Raw genomic sequence first — 17,752 nt, forward strand, 5'->3', positions numbered from 1 at the left:
TCTAGGAGTGTCCTTGATTCCAGAAGTTGTGATTGTATCACACTTTTTGTTTCCTTAAGTTGCACTTCACCTTTCTCTGGTGCCTCATTGATTAGCTTAATAGTGGATCTTCTGAATCATTTTTTTGGCAATTCAGAGATTTTATTTTGGTTTGGATCCATTGATGGTGAGCTGGTGTAATTATTTGAGGGTGTTAAATAACCTTGTTTTGTTATATTATCAGAATTGTTTTTCTCGTTCCTGCTCATTTTGTAGATTCTGACAGAGGCAAGAACTGGGGCTCAAGGGCTGCTGTTCAGATTTTTTGGTCCCATAGGGTACTCCCTTGATGTGGCATTCTCCCCATTCCCACAGGGGAATTGCTTCCTGACAGCTGAACTGGAGGGATTGTTTTTGCTCTTCTGGGTCTAGCCACCCAGTGGAGCTATTGGACTCTAGATTGGTACTAGGGAGTGTCTGCAAAGAGTCCTGTGATGTGATCCATCTTCGGGTCTTTCAGCCATGGATACCACTATTTGCTCTGGTGGAGGTAGCAGGAGAGTGAAGTGGACTGTGTGAAGGACTTTGGCTGTATTTTTGCTTAGTGCACTGGTTTTATGTTAGTTGACCTCCAGCCAGGAGGTGGTGCTTTCAAGACTATATCAGCTGCTGTACTATAGGGAGGAAGCAAACTTGCCCTAGGGTCACAGGTAGGGCCGTAGAGCTACCAAAACGTTATGTTCTTGACATCAGTAACCAGGGAAGATAGAGAAAGACCATAAGGTAGGGGGCAGAGATAGGCATCTCTGAGCTCAGACTCTCCTTGGGTGGTGTGATTCCCAGGCCAATGAAGCTACGTTCCCAAGGAATTATGGCTGTCTCTGCTGAGTCACACAGATCTCAAAGGAAGTGGTGGGGAGAGGGACCAGCAGCAACGAGCCTCACCCTGCTCCTATATAGCATTCAGTCCTACAGGCTCGTCTTATTGCCTCTGTGCCCCTCAACAACACTGAGTCTGTTACCAGGCATTTGGTGAGCAAGGCTGAGAACTTGCCCCTGACCACCAGCCTCCCTGCAGAGAAAGAAAGCCAACTCAGTTTTTTGGCATCTCAGGGAGCCTGCAGCTGGTGATACAATTTCTTTAAAGGGTTTGTGGATTCTCTCAGCTTTCCCAGTATGTGCTATGGTAGTTCTTGGAGCAAAAGTTCACAATGTGAGTCTCCATATGCTGCTCTGTCTGTCCATGTGGGAGCTGCAAGCTAGTCCTGCCTCCTATCTGCCATCTTTTAAAGGCCTATATTTTAAATATTCAAAGTTGAGTAGAAAATACTTGGAAAATTACTCTTTCTCCCTTGTGGCCATTTGCCTTTTTTACTGCACAGATCCCTGTTGTTAAACAATGTCTAGCCTAACCCCTGTGAGTGCTCCTTAGTAAGAACTGTAAACCTTGTAGCTTATTCCTGAGAAGTAGGAAAAGAGCATCTTTCAAGCAGGGATTGGTGCAGAGGACTGATTATGGCCAATAGGTAACCACTGATGGCAAAAAGAAAAGAAAGCGGGAAGTGTCAGTTTCTGGGACCCCTTGCAAGCAAAGGAAAAGTATGGCCAAATTACAATGGAGTTGTCACAAAGTGTATTTGGTGAGAAGGTCACATATCCTAAAAGGTTAAAAAAAAAAATCAAAGGGAATAGGAGAGAGAAGATGGGGATGCTGCGGGTTACATCAGTTCTCTACCCAGTATTCCCTTTCTGTGCCCCTAATCTTCCAGTCTCTGTCATCTTGGCAATTCTCTACCTTCAGATTCAATGAGGATATCTCACTCCTGGAACTTGGAATGCAGAGGCTGAAAATAGTTCTGGGCAGTTAGTATTTCCTCTGATATGTGGAAATGAAACTATAAAAATAGAAATTATTTTAGCAACATAAAATAGGAAAAAGTAAATTTAGCCATCCTAATTGTGAGCATCCAATTTTGATATGTTTAGGTTATCAGAAGTTTCTAATTATAGTAATTAAGTTCTAGTTTGTTAGTTAACACATTTACTTCATAAAGTTTATTTAAACCAGTGACATAATGTGAAGAAAACAAATTGTTGCCATCTATTTTCTTTTTATGTTTAAAAGATGGTTGTGATTTTTTGAAATCTGCGAATTCCTAACCCATTTTCTTAGTACCGCTTTGCTTTAGATACATTGGCCTCAGACACCATTCCCTTGTGATTTGAATATTTTTCACATTCAGAAAATTGAGAATGATTAAAAGTAAACAGAATCGGTAAACCGTCATATATAAATCACTGTCATGTTTTGTGACAAAATAAAATCTGAAAAATATGAATCACAAAAAGAACAAGAACAAAGTAAAATCTTGTATGCTTCAGTTCTAATATTTGTAGGATAGCTCTCTACTATGATGTCCCTGAAAATTTTGAACAGTTTATCTATGCTTAAAACTAGGAGTTAATCTCAGAATGTATACTTCTCCTGTATACAGTATATGTATTCCTGAAATGCTGAACATTCCATGAAATCATGCACTGCAAATAAAAATTGGCTTAGGGACAGACCACTGAAACATATGAACCATTGTGATAAGACCACTAACAGAAACAAAATTTAGCAGAGACCCCTAACCTGGACAGCCTAGGCTGCTTTAGGAGATATTAAGAAATGCATTAAATCAATAGAGAGAAAATGCTGGACTGTGGGCTTTAAGAACACCAAGAAGGAGGAAATGGGACTCTGAGCCCAGAAAGAAAGAAAAACTAGCCAATAACTGAGTACTGTTTGAAGCAGAGCCTGAAAGTCTTTTGACCCCCAGTAATCCAGTATTTCTTGCCTAAGAAAAATTTATATGAATCAACATAATTTTCATGTTTTATTAATAACATTCCCCTTTTACCAATCAGGTTTAAGTTAATCAATATTATAGGAAGAACAGAGTATATAGATATATAATGCTCTTTCTTCCCTATAAAAATAGGAAGAGAAAAGTAGATCAAATATGTCTATGACATTACCATATGATTTAAGCCTTTGAGATTCCTAATAATTTTGCTTCCTGGGTGGATGTAGGCCAGAACGATGGAATAATTTTCCAAAATTTTAAACTTTTTAAAATTCAAAATGTATCAATGTAGAATATCACCTAGTTACATTTGAAACATTTTCCTTGGATTGATATCTTCTTATCTCATGTTGCAGGAGGTATTTTAGCTCCAATATATTTTGGGGCTCTGACTGATATAACATGTATGAAGTGGTCCACCAAAGACTGTGGAGCACGAGGAGCTTGTAAGATACATAATACCATATTTTTGGGGTAAGTTTTCAAACATATTTTATTAATAGATTTTTTCTTAACTATGTTAATTTCTAAAGTCTATCTTTTTTAATGTGATTATAATCGTAATAATGATAGCTACCATTTAGTGAACACTTGCTTTGTATTTAGTATTTTATCAGGCATTGTGGTATCTCACTTTAATAATCATAGAAGCTGTAGAAAATGGATTTTTCTGTCTTTTCCTTAAATATGAAGAAAACAAGTTTCAAGAATAATGAATAACTTGTCCAAAATTGCAAAACTAAAAGAAATACAGCTAGGATTTGTACTTGAATCTCTTTTTATTACAAAACTCTCCTCCTCTGGCTTCTCCAGGAAGACATAGAATGACCAGCTGGTAACCTGGTTATATGGTCATTGAGGAAAATGCATGAAAAAATGTTTCAATATTCTTCTATTCATAGGCAGAGGTATTTTCTAAGAGGTATTCTTAAGATAACTGGATGATCATCTGGAAGAAAAGAAGTTGCTGCAATTTTTTCTTACCTACTAAAGAAACATTAATTTGAAATTTACGTATTGACCAAATATATAAATTTTACATATGAAATTATAAATATTAGAACTACCCATATAGGATTTCTTTTAATTATCTAGGAAGAAAAAAATGTGTTTCTAAGTGTATTAGTCCAATCTCACACTGCTAATAAAGATATTTGGAGACTGGGTAATTTATAAAGGAAAGAGGTTAAATGGACTTACAGTTCTTCAGGTCTCAGGAGGCCTCAGGAAACTTACAATTATGGCAGAAATGGAAGCCAACACATCTTTCTTTACATGGCAGCAGTAAGGAAAAGTGAAGAGTGAAGGAAGGGAAGAGCCCCTTATAAAACCATCAGATCTCATGAGAACTCACTCACTTTCATGAGAAGAGCGTGGAGGTAACCATCTCCATAATTCAATTATCTTCCACTGGGTCCCTCCCACGACACATGGGTATTATGAAAACTACAGTTCAAAATGAGATTTGAGTGGGGACACAGCCAAATCATATCATTCTGACCCTGGCTCATCTAAAATCTCATGTCCTCACATTTCAAAATACAATTATGCCTCCCCAACAAGCTCCCAAAGTCTTAACTCATTTCAGCATTAACTCAAAAGTCCACATCCAATGTCCTGTGTGAGACAAGGCAAGTCCCTTCTGCCTATGAGCTGGTAAATTCACGAACAAGTAAGTTATTTCCTAGAAACAATGGGGGGTAAGGTAAAGGCATTGGGTAAATACACCCATTCAAATGGGAGAAATTGGCCAAAACAAAGGGACTACAGGCCCCATGCAAGTCTGAAATCTAATAGGGCACTCATTAAACCTTATTGTTCCAAAATGACCACTTTTGACTCCATGTCTCACATCCAGATCACACAGATGCAAGACGTGGGCTCCCATGGTCTTTGGTAGCCTCACCATTGTGGCTCTGCAGGGTACAACTTCCCCTCCAGGCTGCTTTTATGGGCTGGTATTGTGTCTGTGGCTTTTTCAGGCACACAGAGCAAGGTGTTCGTGGGTCTTCCATTCTGGGGTATAGAAGATGGTAGCCAACTTCTAATAGCTCCACTAGGCAGTGCCCTTGTGGGGACTCTGTGTGGGGGTTCCAACCCCACATTTTGCCCTAGCAGAGGTTCTGTATGAGGGCACATTCCTGCAGAAAGCTTCTGCCTGGAAATCTAGGCAGTTCCATACATGATTTGAAATCTACAGGGAGGTTCCCAAAAATCAATTCTTGACTTCTGTGCATCTACAGGCTCAACACCACATGGAAGCTGTCAAGGACTGGGGCTTGCCACCTCTAAAGCCATGGCCCAAGCTGTACCATGGCCTCTTATAAAAATGTCTGGAGTGGCTGGGACCTGTAGCACCAAGTTCCTAGGCTACACACAGCAGGGGTCCTGGAGCCCAGCCCTCAAAACCAGTCCTTCCTCTTAGGTATCCTGGCTTGTGATGGGAGGGGCTGCCGCAAAGTTCTCTAACATGCCCTGGAGACATTTTCCCCATTATCTTGGCAATTAACATTTGGCTTCTCATTACCTATGGAAATTTCTGCAGCTGACTTGAATTTCTCCCCAGAATATAGGTTTTTCTTTTCCACTGCATCATCAGGGTGCAAATTTTTCAAACTTTTAGGCCCTGCTTTCCCTTTAACATAAGTTCCAATTTCAGATCATCTTTCTTAAGTTCAAAATTCCAGAGTTCTCTAGGGCAGTAGCAAAATGCTCCTAGTCNCTTTTCTACTGCATTGTGGGTTTTCCGCAAAATGGGTTTTTCTTTTCTACTGCATCACCAGGCTGAAAATTTTTAAAACTTTTATGCTTTGCTTCTGTTTGAACACTTTGCCACATAGAAATTTCTTCCACCAGATACCTAAATCATCTTTCTCAAGCTTACAGTTCCACAGATTTCTACAGTAGGGGCAAAATGTCACCCAACCCTTTGCATAGCAAGAGTGACCTTTACTCCAGTTCCCAACACGTTCCTCATCTCCATCTGAGACTACCTCAGCCTGGACTTTATCATCCATATCACTATCAGCAATTTGTTCAAAGTCTCTTGGAAGTCTCTTGGAAGTTTCAAACTTTCCCACATCTTCCTGTTTTTTGAGCCCTCCAAGTCTCTAGGTTCTTCTGAGCCCTTCAGCCAGTTCCAACCTCTGCCGGTTACCAAATTCCAAAGTTGCTTCCATATTTGTGGTTATCTTTACAGCAGTGCCCCCTTATCCAGTATCTTTTTACTCTAGTAGTCCATTCTCATGTTGCTAATAAAGACATACTCAAAATTGAGTAATTTATAAAGGAAAGAGGTTTAATTGACTAGCAGTTCTGCAGGGCTAAGGAGGCCTCAGGAAACTTACAGTTATAGCATGGGGGGAAGCAAACATGTCCTTTTTCACATGGCAGCCGCAATAAGTGCCAAGCAAAGGGAGAGAAAAGCCCCTTATAAAACTATCAGATCTCATGAGAACTCACTGTCATAAGAACAATTTGGAGATAATTACCCCCATAATTCAATTACCTCTCACTGGATCTTGTCCACAACACTTGGAGATGATGGGAACTAAAATGAGATTTGGGTGGAGATACAACCAAACCATAACACTAAATATGACCCAAATGCCCCAAATGATAATTTTTTTAAAATGGTAGAAGTATTTTTATTGCCAAAGCAATAAAACCCAAACGTTTATACCCAATAATATGATTAACAGGCTGAATGGTAATATTGTTTTACATTCTCTCATATATCACCAGAGTGCTTTCTACAATGGCAGAACTAATTTACAATCCCACCAGTAATGTATAAGTAAATGTTCCCTTTTCTTCACCACACTGTCAGTATCTGTCATTATTTTGCTTGTTAACAATAGCCATTCTAACTGGCGTGAAATGGTATCTCATTGTAGTTTGATTTGTATTTCTCTAATAATTAGTGATGTTGAATCCTAAGTGGACCTATGGAACAGAAAATCAAATACCACATATTCTCCTGTATAAGTGGGAGCTAAACCTTGAGTATACATGGAAAAAAAGAAGGGAACAAGAGACAATGGGTGGAGTGTCTACCTGTGGGTGGAGGGTGAGAAGAGTGTGATGATACAAAGCTACCTGTAAGTGACTATGATTATTACCTGGGTGACAATAAGTCTATACACGAAACCTGTGTAGCATGCAATTTACCTATATACAAAGAGCCACATGTGCCTCTGAAACTAAAATAAATATTAAAACAAAGAAGATAAAGACAAGGAATAAATAAAAAAATTTTTAAAACCACATCACCAAAACTTACTGTAAGTGTAGTTCAACAACAAAATATAAATTAGAATAATTTATAAGTCAGACACAGACATAGGCAAATGTTCTATGTATGTAAAAATCTCTTAAAAATTAACAAAAACAACACCAAATGCTGACAAGAATAGGACAACAGGAATTTTCTTTTATTATTAGTGGTAATGTAATATGGTACAGCCATGTTAGAAGATGAAGTTTCTTACAAAGCTAAAGATAGATTTATTGTATGATTAAGCAAGCATGCTCCCAGATATTTACCTAAATTAGTTGGAAACATGTCCACACAAAAACTGGCATTTGAATGTAAAAAAGTGGAAGTATTTAAGATGTCTTTCAATAGGTAAACAAATAACTGAACTGTGGTACATTCATACAATGGAATATTAGTCATCAATGTATTGGTCCAGTCTCATAATGCTATAAAGAACTACCTGAGACTGGCTAAATTATGAAGAAAACAGGATTAATTGATTCAAAATTCAACAGGCTTTAGAGGCAGCATGACTGGGAGGCTGCAGGAAACTTACAATCATGGTAGAAGGCAAAGGGGAAACAAGACATGTCTTCTCATGGCAACAGGAAAGAGAGAGAAAGAGAGAGCAAAGGTGGAAGTACCACACACTTCTAAACATCAGATCTCATACCTCACTCAATATCTTGACACTAGAAAGGAGGAAATCCACCCCCATAATCCAATCGCCTCCCATCGGGCCCCTCCTCCAATTCAACATGAGATTTGGGCAGAGACACAAATCCAAACCACATTAAACAATGTTTTAAAAAATAAGCTATCAATCTACAAAAACAAAGAAAAAACTTAAATGTGTAGATTTTTAAAAGGCCATCTACAAAAGCTTCGGGTTATAAAATTTTAACTGTATGACTTTGTAGAGAAGGCAAAACAATTGGGCACTGAAAAGAGCAGTTGTTTCTTGGGGCTCAGTGGGGAGAAGTCAGGGATGAATAGGTCTGACACGACATTTTTTAGGCTAACGAGACTATTCTACATGATATTATAACATTGGTTTTTAATATTATGCATTTGCAAGACCTATAGAAATTTACAACATTCAAAAGTGAGCTCTAATGTAAAATATGAACTTAATAACGTATCAGTATTTTTTCATCATTTGGAAGAAATGTGCTGTACTAATACAAGGGGTTAATGATGGTAGAAACTGAATATGTTGGTCAAGGATCTCTCCATACTTTCTTTACAGTTTTTCTGTAAAACTAAAATTTCTATAAAGTATAAGAACAATTAAAGGAATAAACATTTTCCCAAAAAAGTCACTAGAGGTTATGAAACATATCAAAAGCTGAATATCACTTTTTCATTCTTTGACAATTACAGAATTGCAATTAAAAGTCACCTAGATTGTCAACAAATATATTGATTACAGATTGTGTTGGCAAAATAAGTGACTCTGAGCCAGTGGCAGTACTTCTAAGAATTTATCCTGTAGCTAGCTATATTCCAAAAATACTAAAAACAATGTAAATATTAATTGATAAGGTATCAATTAAATAAATAATGATACATGCAAGTAAATGAATATTCTGAGTTCTTAAAAAAAAGAAGGAAAAAGATGTTTACATTCTAATATGAACACTATTCATGATATATTTTTATGTAAAAAAAGGAAAGCCTGCAGAATATGTGGAGGATGCTGTTATTTATGGAAAGTGGAGGATGTTTCTTAGTTAAGGTTAAATCCTTGGAGAAAACTCCCTCGGTCAAATTTACTAAATGAACTTTCTCCTACTTACTGTGTAAATTCACCATTGAACATTCCCAACAAGTCATGTTCCAGCTTTTTGTGGAATTCTAGTAAAGCAGCAGTCACTACCCCACATTCTCCTAACTTTAAGTCCTTATTATACAAAATGTCTTCCTAAATGGTAGACTTTATGAATAAAAGTATGGAAAGAAATAAAAAAGCAACATTTACTAAAGTTACATTAATGACATTATTTTAAGAAAGTGTTTATTTTTTATTGGAATCATAACTCATTTTAAGGACAACTGGCAAGATCCTCCTCAGATTCTCCTCAAAGCAATGACCACCAAGCCCAAGCATTAACAACATTTTGGGATAGCATTACTTTAGTTACTTTAGTTTCAGTATAAAAAGACCCCTAAAACAATTTCTTTTAAAAACCGTAATAGTTCCTTTGCCTTTAGTGAAGGTTAAGGCAAAACTAAAAAGAAATGTGTGTATGTGTATGTGTGTGTGTGTGTGATGTGCATTGCGCATGCACATATATATACATATATATATACGTATATATGTATGTATGTAGGTAACTGGGAAGCAGCAGAAGAGGTCAGAGGATGTGATATGAGAAAGGCTATGTGTATTGTTGCTGCTTTTGAAGTTGAAGGAAAGGACCCAGAAGCCAAGGAATGTAGGTCACCACTGGAAGTGGAAAAGGATGGTGAGACCCTGTCTCTACTAAAAAATATGAAAATTAGCCGGGCAGGGTGGCAGGCTGTAATCCCAGCTACTCAGGAGGCCGAGGTAGGAAAATAGCTGGAACCTGGGCGGTGGATGTAGTAGTAAGCTGAGATCCTGCCACTGTACTCTAGCTTGGGCAACAGCGTGAGACTCCATTTCATAAATAAGTAAATAATAAAATGAAAAAGATGCAGCTCTACCAATACCTTGACTTTATAGCCAGTTGATGCAAGTGTTAGGCTTCTAATATCCAGTGCATGCTTCAGGCTTCACTCATACACCCTTTCTTCAAAAGTTTGCACCACTCTAGCCACTTGGAAATAACCATCCCTCTTTACAACTGTCCTGGTATATTGTTGCTCACACATGACCCTTTTTACTTTTATTTTAGTCACCTGTGTTCACTTCTGGATTGTTTAAAGTGGAATTTTTTAAAAGAGCTGTTATTTGCCAGTTAATACACAAAACGTTAAATGATTATTTTATGTTTATTAATGGACTTTATCTTTTAGAAGTTTTAGAATCACAGTAAAATTGAGGAGAAAGCACAGAGATGTCTCATATCCTGCCTGTTCCCACACCTGCATAGCCTTGTGCATTTACCAACATCTCCCATCAGGGTGGTATAGTTGTTACAATTGACAACCCATATTGAAACATCTTTATCACTCATGATCCATAGTTCACATCAGGTTGCACTTTTGTTGTGGAATTTTCAAAGCGTTTGCAATGAATGTATAATGATATATAATCCACCATTACACTATCATAAAAAGTAGTCTTGCTGCCCTAAAAATCCTCTGTGCTCTGCCGATTCATCTCTCTCCTTTCCCTCTAATCCCTGGAAACCACTAGTCTTTTCACTTCTTCCATAGTTTCATCTGTTTTGGATCATGTAGTTGGAATCATAGATTATGCAGCCTTTTCAGACTAGCTTCTTTAACTCAGTAATATACATTTAAGTTTCCTCTAGATATTTGCTTGATAGGTTTTTTTTTTGGTAATAATTTATCTAGATAATAAAATATTATCTAGATAATATCTAGATAATAAAATAATAATTATAAATTATATATTTATAATTATAATTATAATTATAAAATTATAATATCTAGATAATAGAATAATAAAATATTATCTAGATAATAAAAAGATAATACCACAGTTTATACATTTGTCTATTGAAGGACATCTTGAGAGCTTCCAAGCTTTGGCAATTATAAATAAAAGTTCTATAGATGTCTGTGTGCGGGTTTTTGTGTAGATACAGGTTTCAACTCCTTTGGATCAACACCAAAGTGCAATTAGTTGATCATATGGTAAAATATGTAATTTGTATTTAAAAATGTCAGATACTGGCTTTAAAAGTGGCAGCATAATTTTGCATTTTCACCAACAGTGAATGAGAGTTTCTATTGCTCCACTTCCTTATCCACATTTAATGTTTAGTTTTCTGGATTTTGGCCATTCTAAACAGTATGTAGTGGTATCTCATTGTTGTTTAAATATGCATTTCCTTGATGATATATGAAGCATCTTCTTATATGCTTATTTGCCACCTCTATATTTTTTGGATTGGCCCATTTTTTAACTGGGTTTTTTTCTATTATTCAGTTTTAAGAGTTTTTTGTATATTTTAGAAAACATTTATTTGAATGTCTTTTGTGAATATTTTCTCCCAGTTTGTATCCTCTGACTCTCATTTTGTCGTCTTGACAGTATGTTTCTCACTTACTCAGAGACGAATTTGTTTGTTTGTTTGTTTGTTTGTTTCAGAAATGGATCTCGCTCTGTTGCCCAAACAGGAGTGCAGTGGTATCTTCTTAGCTCACGGTAGCCTTGAACTCCTGGGCTTAAGCAATCCTCCTACCTTAACCTCCTATTAATGTAACTATGTGATTGCTTATCTTATTTAGTTTATTAGTATAATGTATTATGTAATTGATATTTGAATGTTGAACCAGTCTTGCAAACCTGAGATACCTACCTGGATAACTCTTATATTCAGAAAGTTTTAATTTTAACTAAGCCCTGATTATCAATGATTTCTTTAATAAATTGTGCGTTGCATCTAAAAAGTCATAAACAAATCCTAGATTGTTTTCTCCTGTGTTACCTCCCGTGTTACTATTAGGAGTTTAATAGTTTTACATTTTACATTTTGGTTAATGATTCATTTTGAGTTAATTTTTGTAAATCGTAAATTCATTATTTTGAATGTGGATATTTAGTTATTCCAGCACCATTTGTTGAAAATATTAACCCTTTGTCCATTGTATTGCCTTTGTTCTTTATTAAAGATCAGTTGACTATATTCAAGTGGGTCTATTTCTGGGCTATTTGTTCTTTCCACCGATATATTTGAATATTATTTTACCAAAATTACACTGTTGTGATTACTGTAGCTTTATAATGTCTTGAGGTCAGGTAGTATCAATACTATTATTTTGTTCTTCTCCTTGAGTACTGTCTTTGCTATTCAGTATCTTTTACCTCTTCATATAAACTTTAGAGTTAGTTCATCAGTACTCACAAAATAACTAATAAAGATTTTGATAGGGATTGCATTGAATCTGTGTATCAAGTTGGGATGAACTGACATCTTGACAATATTGAGTTTTTCTATACTGTACATGAACATGTAATATCACTTCACTTTTTAGTTCTTTGATTTATTTAATCAGAGTTCTATAGTGTTCTGCATGCAGCTTTTATATATATATTATTAAACTTTTATCTAATGTTTCATATTCAGGAGTGCCAATGTAAATGATAATGTGTTTTTAATTTCAAATTCCTCTTATTCATTGATGACATATAGGAAAACTTTTCATTTTATCTTGTATCCTGCATCCTTACTATAATCGTTTATTAGTTTCAGGAGTTTTCTATTATTGCGAGTTTCTACATATATGTAAACAAAGATAGTTTTATTTCTTCCTTTCAACCTGTATTCGTTTGATTCCCTTTTCATTTTTTTAAAAATCACATTAGCTAGGATTTTGGTAGCAGAATACATTTCGACCTCTATATTCCTCTCAACCTGTATACATTTCATGCCCTTTTCATTTTTTTTTTTTTTTATTATTGCATTAGCTAGCATTTTTGGTACCATGTTGAAAATCAGTGGTGGGAGGCAACATCCTTGCCTTGTTCCTGACCTTGGCAGAAAAACTTTGAGATCTTTACTGTTAAGTATGATAAGTGTAGCATTTCAGGAGATTTTTTTTTTAATCAGGTTGATAAAGCTCTCTATTCCTAATTTAATGAGAGTTTAGTCATGAAAGTGTGTTTGCTTTTGTCAAATGCATTTCTGCATTTTCTGATGTGATCATGTGATTTTTTTCTTCTTTAGTCTGCTAATATAAGGAATTATATAATTTGGTTTTGAATGTTGAAACAGTCTTGTAAACCTGTGGTACATTTCACTTTGTTGTTGCATATAATTTTTTATACAATGTTGGATTCAATTAGCTATTTTTGAGAATTTTCCTATATTTGTAGATGTATTGCTCTGTAGCTTTCTTTTTTTTTTTTTTTTTTTTTTTTTTTCTGTTGAATTCAGTTTACTAGTATTTTGTTGAGGAATTTTTCAACATTCATCAGGGATATTGGTGTATAGTTTTCTTTTGTAATAAGTTTGTCTGCTTTGGGTATTAGAATAATGCTGACCTCATGGAGTGAGACAGGAAGTATTCCTGCTGCCTCTATCCTCTGAAGAAGATTACATTGAATTGGTATAAATTCTTACATGAGTTTTTGATAGGACTCACCCATGAGCCGATCTTGGTTTGGTGACTTCCATTTTAGAAGGTTTATTAATTATTAATTCATTTCTTTAACATACATAGGCCTATTTGGATGATCTATTTCTTCTTGTGTGAATTTACAAAGATTTATCTGTCAAGGAATTGGTCCATTTCATTCAGGTTATTAAAATTGGGGCATAGTGCTGTTCATGCTATTCCTTTTTTTATCCTTTTGAGGTCAATGGGATCTACAGTGATGTTCCGTCTTTTAATTCTCATATTAGTAAGATGTGTTTACCTTTTTATCTCAGCCTGGTAAGGGGCTCATCAATTTTACAACTTTTTATAGCTTTAGTTTTTGTTGATTTTCTCTGTTCATGTCCTGTTTTAAATTTCACTGATATGTGCTCTACTTTTTATTATTTCTTTTCTTCTTCTTACTTGGAATTTAACTTACTTTTCTTTTGCTATGTTGTTAAGGTAAAAGATTAGGTCATAGATTTCAGATATTTCTTCATTTTAAATATATGCATTAATGCTATAAATTTTTCTCTAAGCCTGCTTTTGTGGCATCCCATAGCTTTTAATATTATAATTTTATTTTCACGTTGTTCAAATTATTTTTAAATTTTTCATAAGATTTCACCTTGCCTCCTATGTTTCTTAAAAGTATATTGCTGAATCTTCACATATATTGAGATTTTCCAGTTATCTTTCTGTTATTTATTTCTAGTTTAATTCCATTGTGTTCTGAGAAAAGACATTGTATGATTTCTATTCTTTTAAATTTTGTAAGATATGTTTTATAGCCCAGAATGTGGTCTATCTTGATGAATAATATATATGAGCTTGGGAAGATTGTATAGTCTGTTGCAGTTTGATGGAGGAGTCTACAGATGTTCATTACATGCTGTTGATTGATAGTGTCATTGAGTTAAACTATGTCCTTACTGATTTTTGCCTGCTAGATCTGTCCATTTCTGATAGAGGCATTTTGAAGTCTCCAAACATAATTGTGGATTCATCTACACTAAATCTCTGCCTAACATTGTTGATAGGTTCCTAGAAACTGACATTAAGCAAAACAATATACTGTATGCCATAGAAACTTTACTCTTGTTTATACTAATTATCAGTAGTAAAATTGGTTTCATCATACAATATCAAATTTCACTTAAATTTACTCATTTCCAAAAACCTGTTGACGATGTTAAGTGAGGACTTACTTCATTTCTCTTTGTAGTTTTATTATTTTTTCCTAACATATTTTGACACTCTATTCTTACAGTCTTCCGTATTAAGAATTGTTATGTTTTTTAAGGGACAATAAGAGAATGGATCCCTTGTTATTATGTAAGGCCTTTTTTTAAATCCTTAATCAATTTTCTTGCTTTGAAATCTGCTCTGTTTTAAATTAATATAGTAACCTCCAGTTTCTTTTGATTAACATTAGCATTAATTCCTCAATCTAATTATTTTTAATCTATATGTCCTCATAATTAAAGTGAATTTTTTATGAACTATATAGTTTGGTTCTTTGTTGTAATCTGCCAATAATCTTATTATTAATTTTTTGAGACAGCGTCTCACTCTGCCACCCTGGCTGGAGAGCACTGGCTTGAACATGGCTTATTGCAGCCTCAACCTGCTGGGCACAAAGAATCCTCTTGCCTCAGCCTCCCATGCAGCTGGGACCTCAGGCGTGCATCACCATGCCTAATACTTGAATTATTGTAGGGATGGGGTCTGAGTTTGTTGCCCAGTCTGGTCTCAAATTCCTGGCCTCATACAGTCTTCCTTCCTTGGCCTCCCAAAGTTCTTGGATTACAGACATCAACCACTATGCCCTGCTAGTATTGTTCTTTTAATTGATGCATTTCGATCATTGACATTAAAAGTGATTACTAATGTAATTGAATGACTATTAACCATATTTTTTCACTATTTTCTATTTGCTGCCCTTGTTCTTTGATCCTACTTTTGTCTTCCACTTTTTGTCTTGTTGTATTTTAATTGAGTGTTTTATATAATTTTATTTTCTCTTATTTCTTAGTTTATTAGTTGTGTAATTTTAATTAAGACATTCAGTGTTTTCTTAGAGTTTGCAATACACATTTAGAACAAATCTAATTTACATTTAAATAACACTTTATAACTTCACAGATAATAAGAGTACCTAATAATACCAAAATAACCCTAATTCTTCCTTCCTATCCATTGTGTCATTGATGTCGTTCACTCCAGTTATCTGTAAGCATACATAAACGTATAAATAAGCATGTAAATTAAATACTATTAAACACATTGTTGCCATTGTTATTTTGAACAAATTGTTTTCTATCAAATCAATTTAGATAAAAATGTTTTTATTTGACCTTAACTGATTTCTTCTCTGATATTCCTTCTTCTTTATGTACATCCAAGTTTCTGACCTATGTCCTTTTTCTTCTCTCTAACAAACTTCTTTTAACATTTCTTGAAAGACAGGTATACTGGCAAAACAGTCCCTCAGTTTCTGTTTGTGTGACAATGCCTTTATTTCTACTTCACTTTTGAAAGATAATTGCACAGAATACAGAATTTTAAGTTGGAGGTGTTTTTCTCTTAACACTTTAAATATTTCACTCCACTCTCTTCTTGAGTGCATGGTTTCTGAAGAGAAGTCTGATGTAATCTTTTGCCCCTCTTATACATAAGGTTTTGTTTTGTTTTGTTTTGTTTTATTCTGGCTTCTTACAGGACATTTTCTTCATCTTTGCTTTTCTACAGTCTGAAAATAATAAACCTATGCATAGTTTTTCTGGCATTTATCCTTCTTGATGTTTTCTGAGCTTGCTGGGTCTGTAGTTTAGTGTCTGACATTTATTCAAGAAAAATTTTCAGTGCTTATTATTTCAAATATTTCTTTTGTTCTTTTCTTTCTTTCCTTAAAGTATTCCCATTATACACACGTAGTCATCACAAAGTTCTTGGCTATTCTGTTTCTTTCCCCATTCTGGTCTTATTTTACTTTGCTTTTTAATTTTGAAGCTTTGTATTGGGATATACTTAAATTTAGAGATTGTTTCCTCAGCTGTGTTCTATCTAATAATTTAAAAAGTAAGTTATCTGTCTTATCTATTACATCATTATTTATTCTTTAGTGTTTTTTTTTTTTTTAGTTCTTAGAATTTTTATCTCCCCGCTTACATTGCTCATCTGTTCTTCCATGCTGCCTACATTATTCCTTAGATCCATTAGCAAATTAATAATAGTTGTTTTAAATTTTCATTTTGATAATTCTAACATCCCTTATATACCTGGTTCTGGTTTTAAGTCTTATTCTTTTCAGACGGTGTTTATGGCCTGTTAGTATGAGTCTTGCAATTTTTTCTTGACAGCCAGATAAAATGTATTGAGTAAAAGGAACTGCTGTATGTAAGTGTTTATTAATGTGGTGTAAGGTTCTGGAGAAAAGTAGCATTCTATACTTCTATGAGAAGGTCTCAATCTTTTAGTGAGCCTGTACTTCTGGATTGTGAACTTCAAACTTGTTTCTCAGTTTCTCTCTCCTGCCTTTAGGTAGAATGAGATGGCTTGAGGGGTCTGGGGTTGTATACAGTATTTTCTTCCCACCCACAGGAAGGCTAGAGACTGCTGGAGCCTAGTTTCTGTAGCTTCATGTTTTTTAAAAAATAGGAAAACTTCTTATGCTCCAATGAAAAGGATAAATAGAATTGCATGTGAATATTTCTATGTATGACTTCTTTTTTATTATTATTATTTTAAGATCTGCATACTGGGGAGAAAAAAATGTAAGATATTTTACACAATTTAAAATAATAATATATTTTCCTTATTCTCTTTTCACAGAAGCGTCCACTTCAACTTGACAGCAGCCCTGGTGTTTCCAACACTTGTTCTACTTGTTGTATTTATTTTTGTTGTAAAGAAAAAATTCCATGGAAAGGATACCAAAGCATTAGAAAATGAAAGAAAACTAATGGATGAAGCAAACAGAATTCTTAGATAACAATGAACATTTTGTATCTTCTGCTGAAGAACAGTAAAGCATGTAATTAACAGGAAAGTAAATAAACAATTTTGCTGCTGTTTCCAACTAATGTACTGATTCAGTAACGTTATTTTTGTGCATCTGGGTCTTTTCACTGAGAATTCCCACATTCTTCACTTATGATGGAACAATGAATAACCCTATGAATTTATAATGAAACAAACTATAAAAATGGGAGTAGTCATTGTTAGGACATAGCTATGCATTTGTAGTTTAGAATATATGATTCATAAAAATTTAAAGTGAGAGGCATGGTTAGTACATAACAGAAGAACAAGTACTTACTCAGGTAATTGTAACTCTTAATAAAACCAATGACTAGAATATAAGTGGAGGTAAAAGGATAAGATTGAGTAATAGCCTGAATAAAAGGAA

At 34.8% G+C, this 17,752-nt stretch overlaps 1 protein-coding gene across 1 annotated transcript in view; it reads left to right on the forward strand.

Annotated features, from left to right (window-relative positions):
• Positions 1-17,372, forward strand: part of LOC108303669 (putative solute carrier organic anion transporter family member 1B7) — a 65,931-nt gene extending 48,559 nt beyond the window's left edge. Inside the window, 3 exon segments of the mRNA XM_017527586.1 lie at positions 3,185-3,302; positions 17,176-17,319; positions 17,321-17,372. Of these exon segments, the coding sequence (XP_017383075.1) occupies positions 3,185-3,302; positions 17,176-17,319; positions 17,321-17,372 (314 nt within the window).
• Positions 17,373-17,752: the final 380 nt, after the last annotated feature.

This window comes from Cebus imitator, unplaced genomic scaffold, assembly GCF_001604975.1.
Source record: "Cebus imitator isolate Cc_AM_T3 unplaced genomic scaffold, Cebus_imitator-1.0 Scaffold2, whole genome shotgun sequence".
Lineage (NCBI taxonomy): Eukaryota > Metazoa > Chordata > Mammalia > Primates > Cebidae > Cebus > Cebus imitator.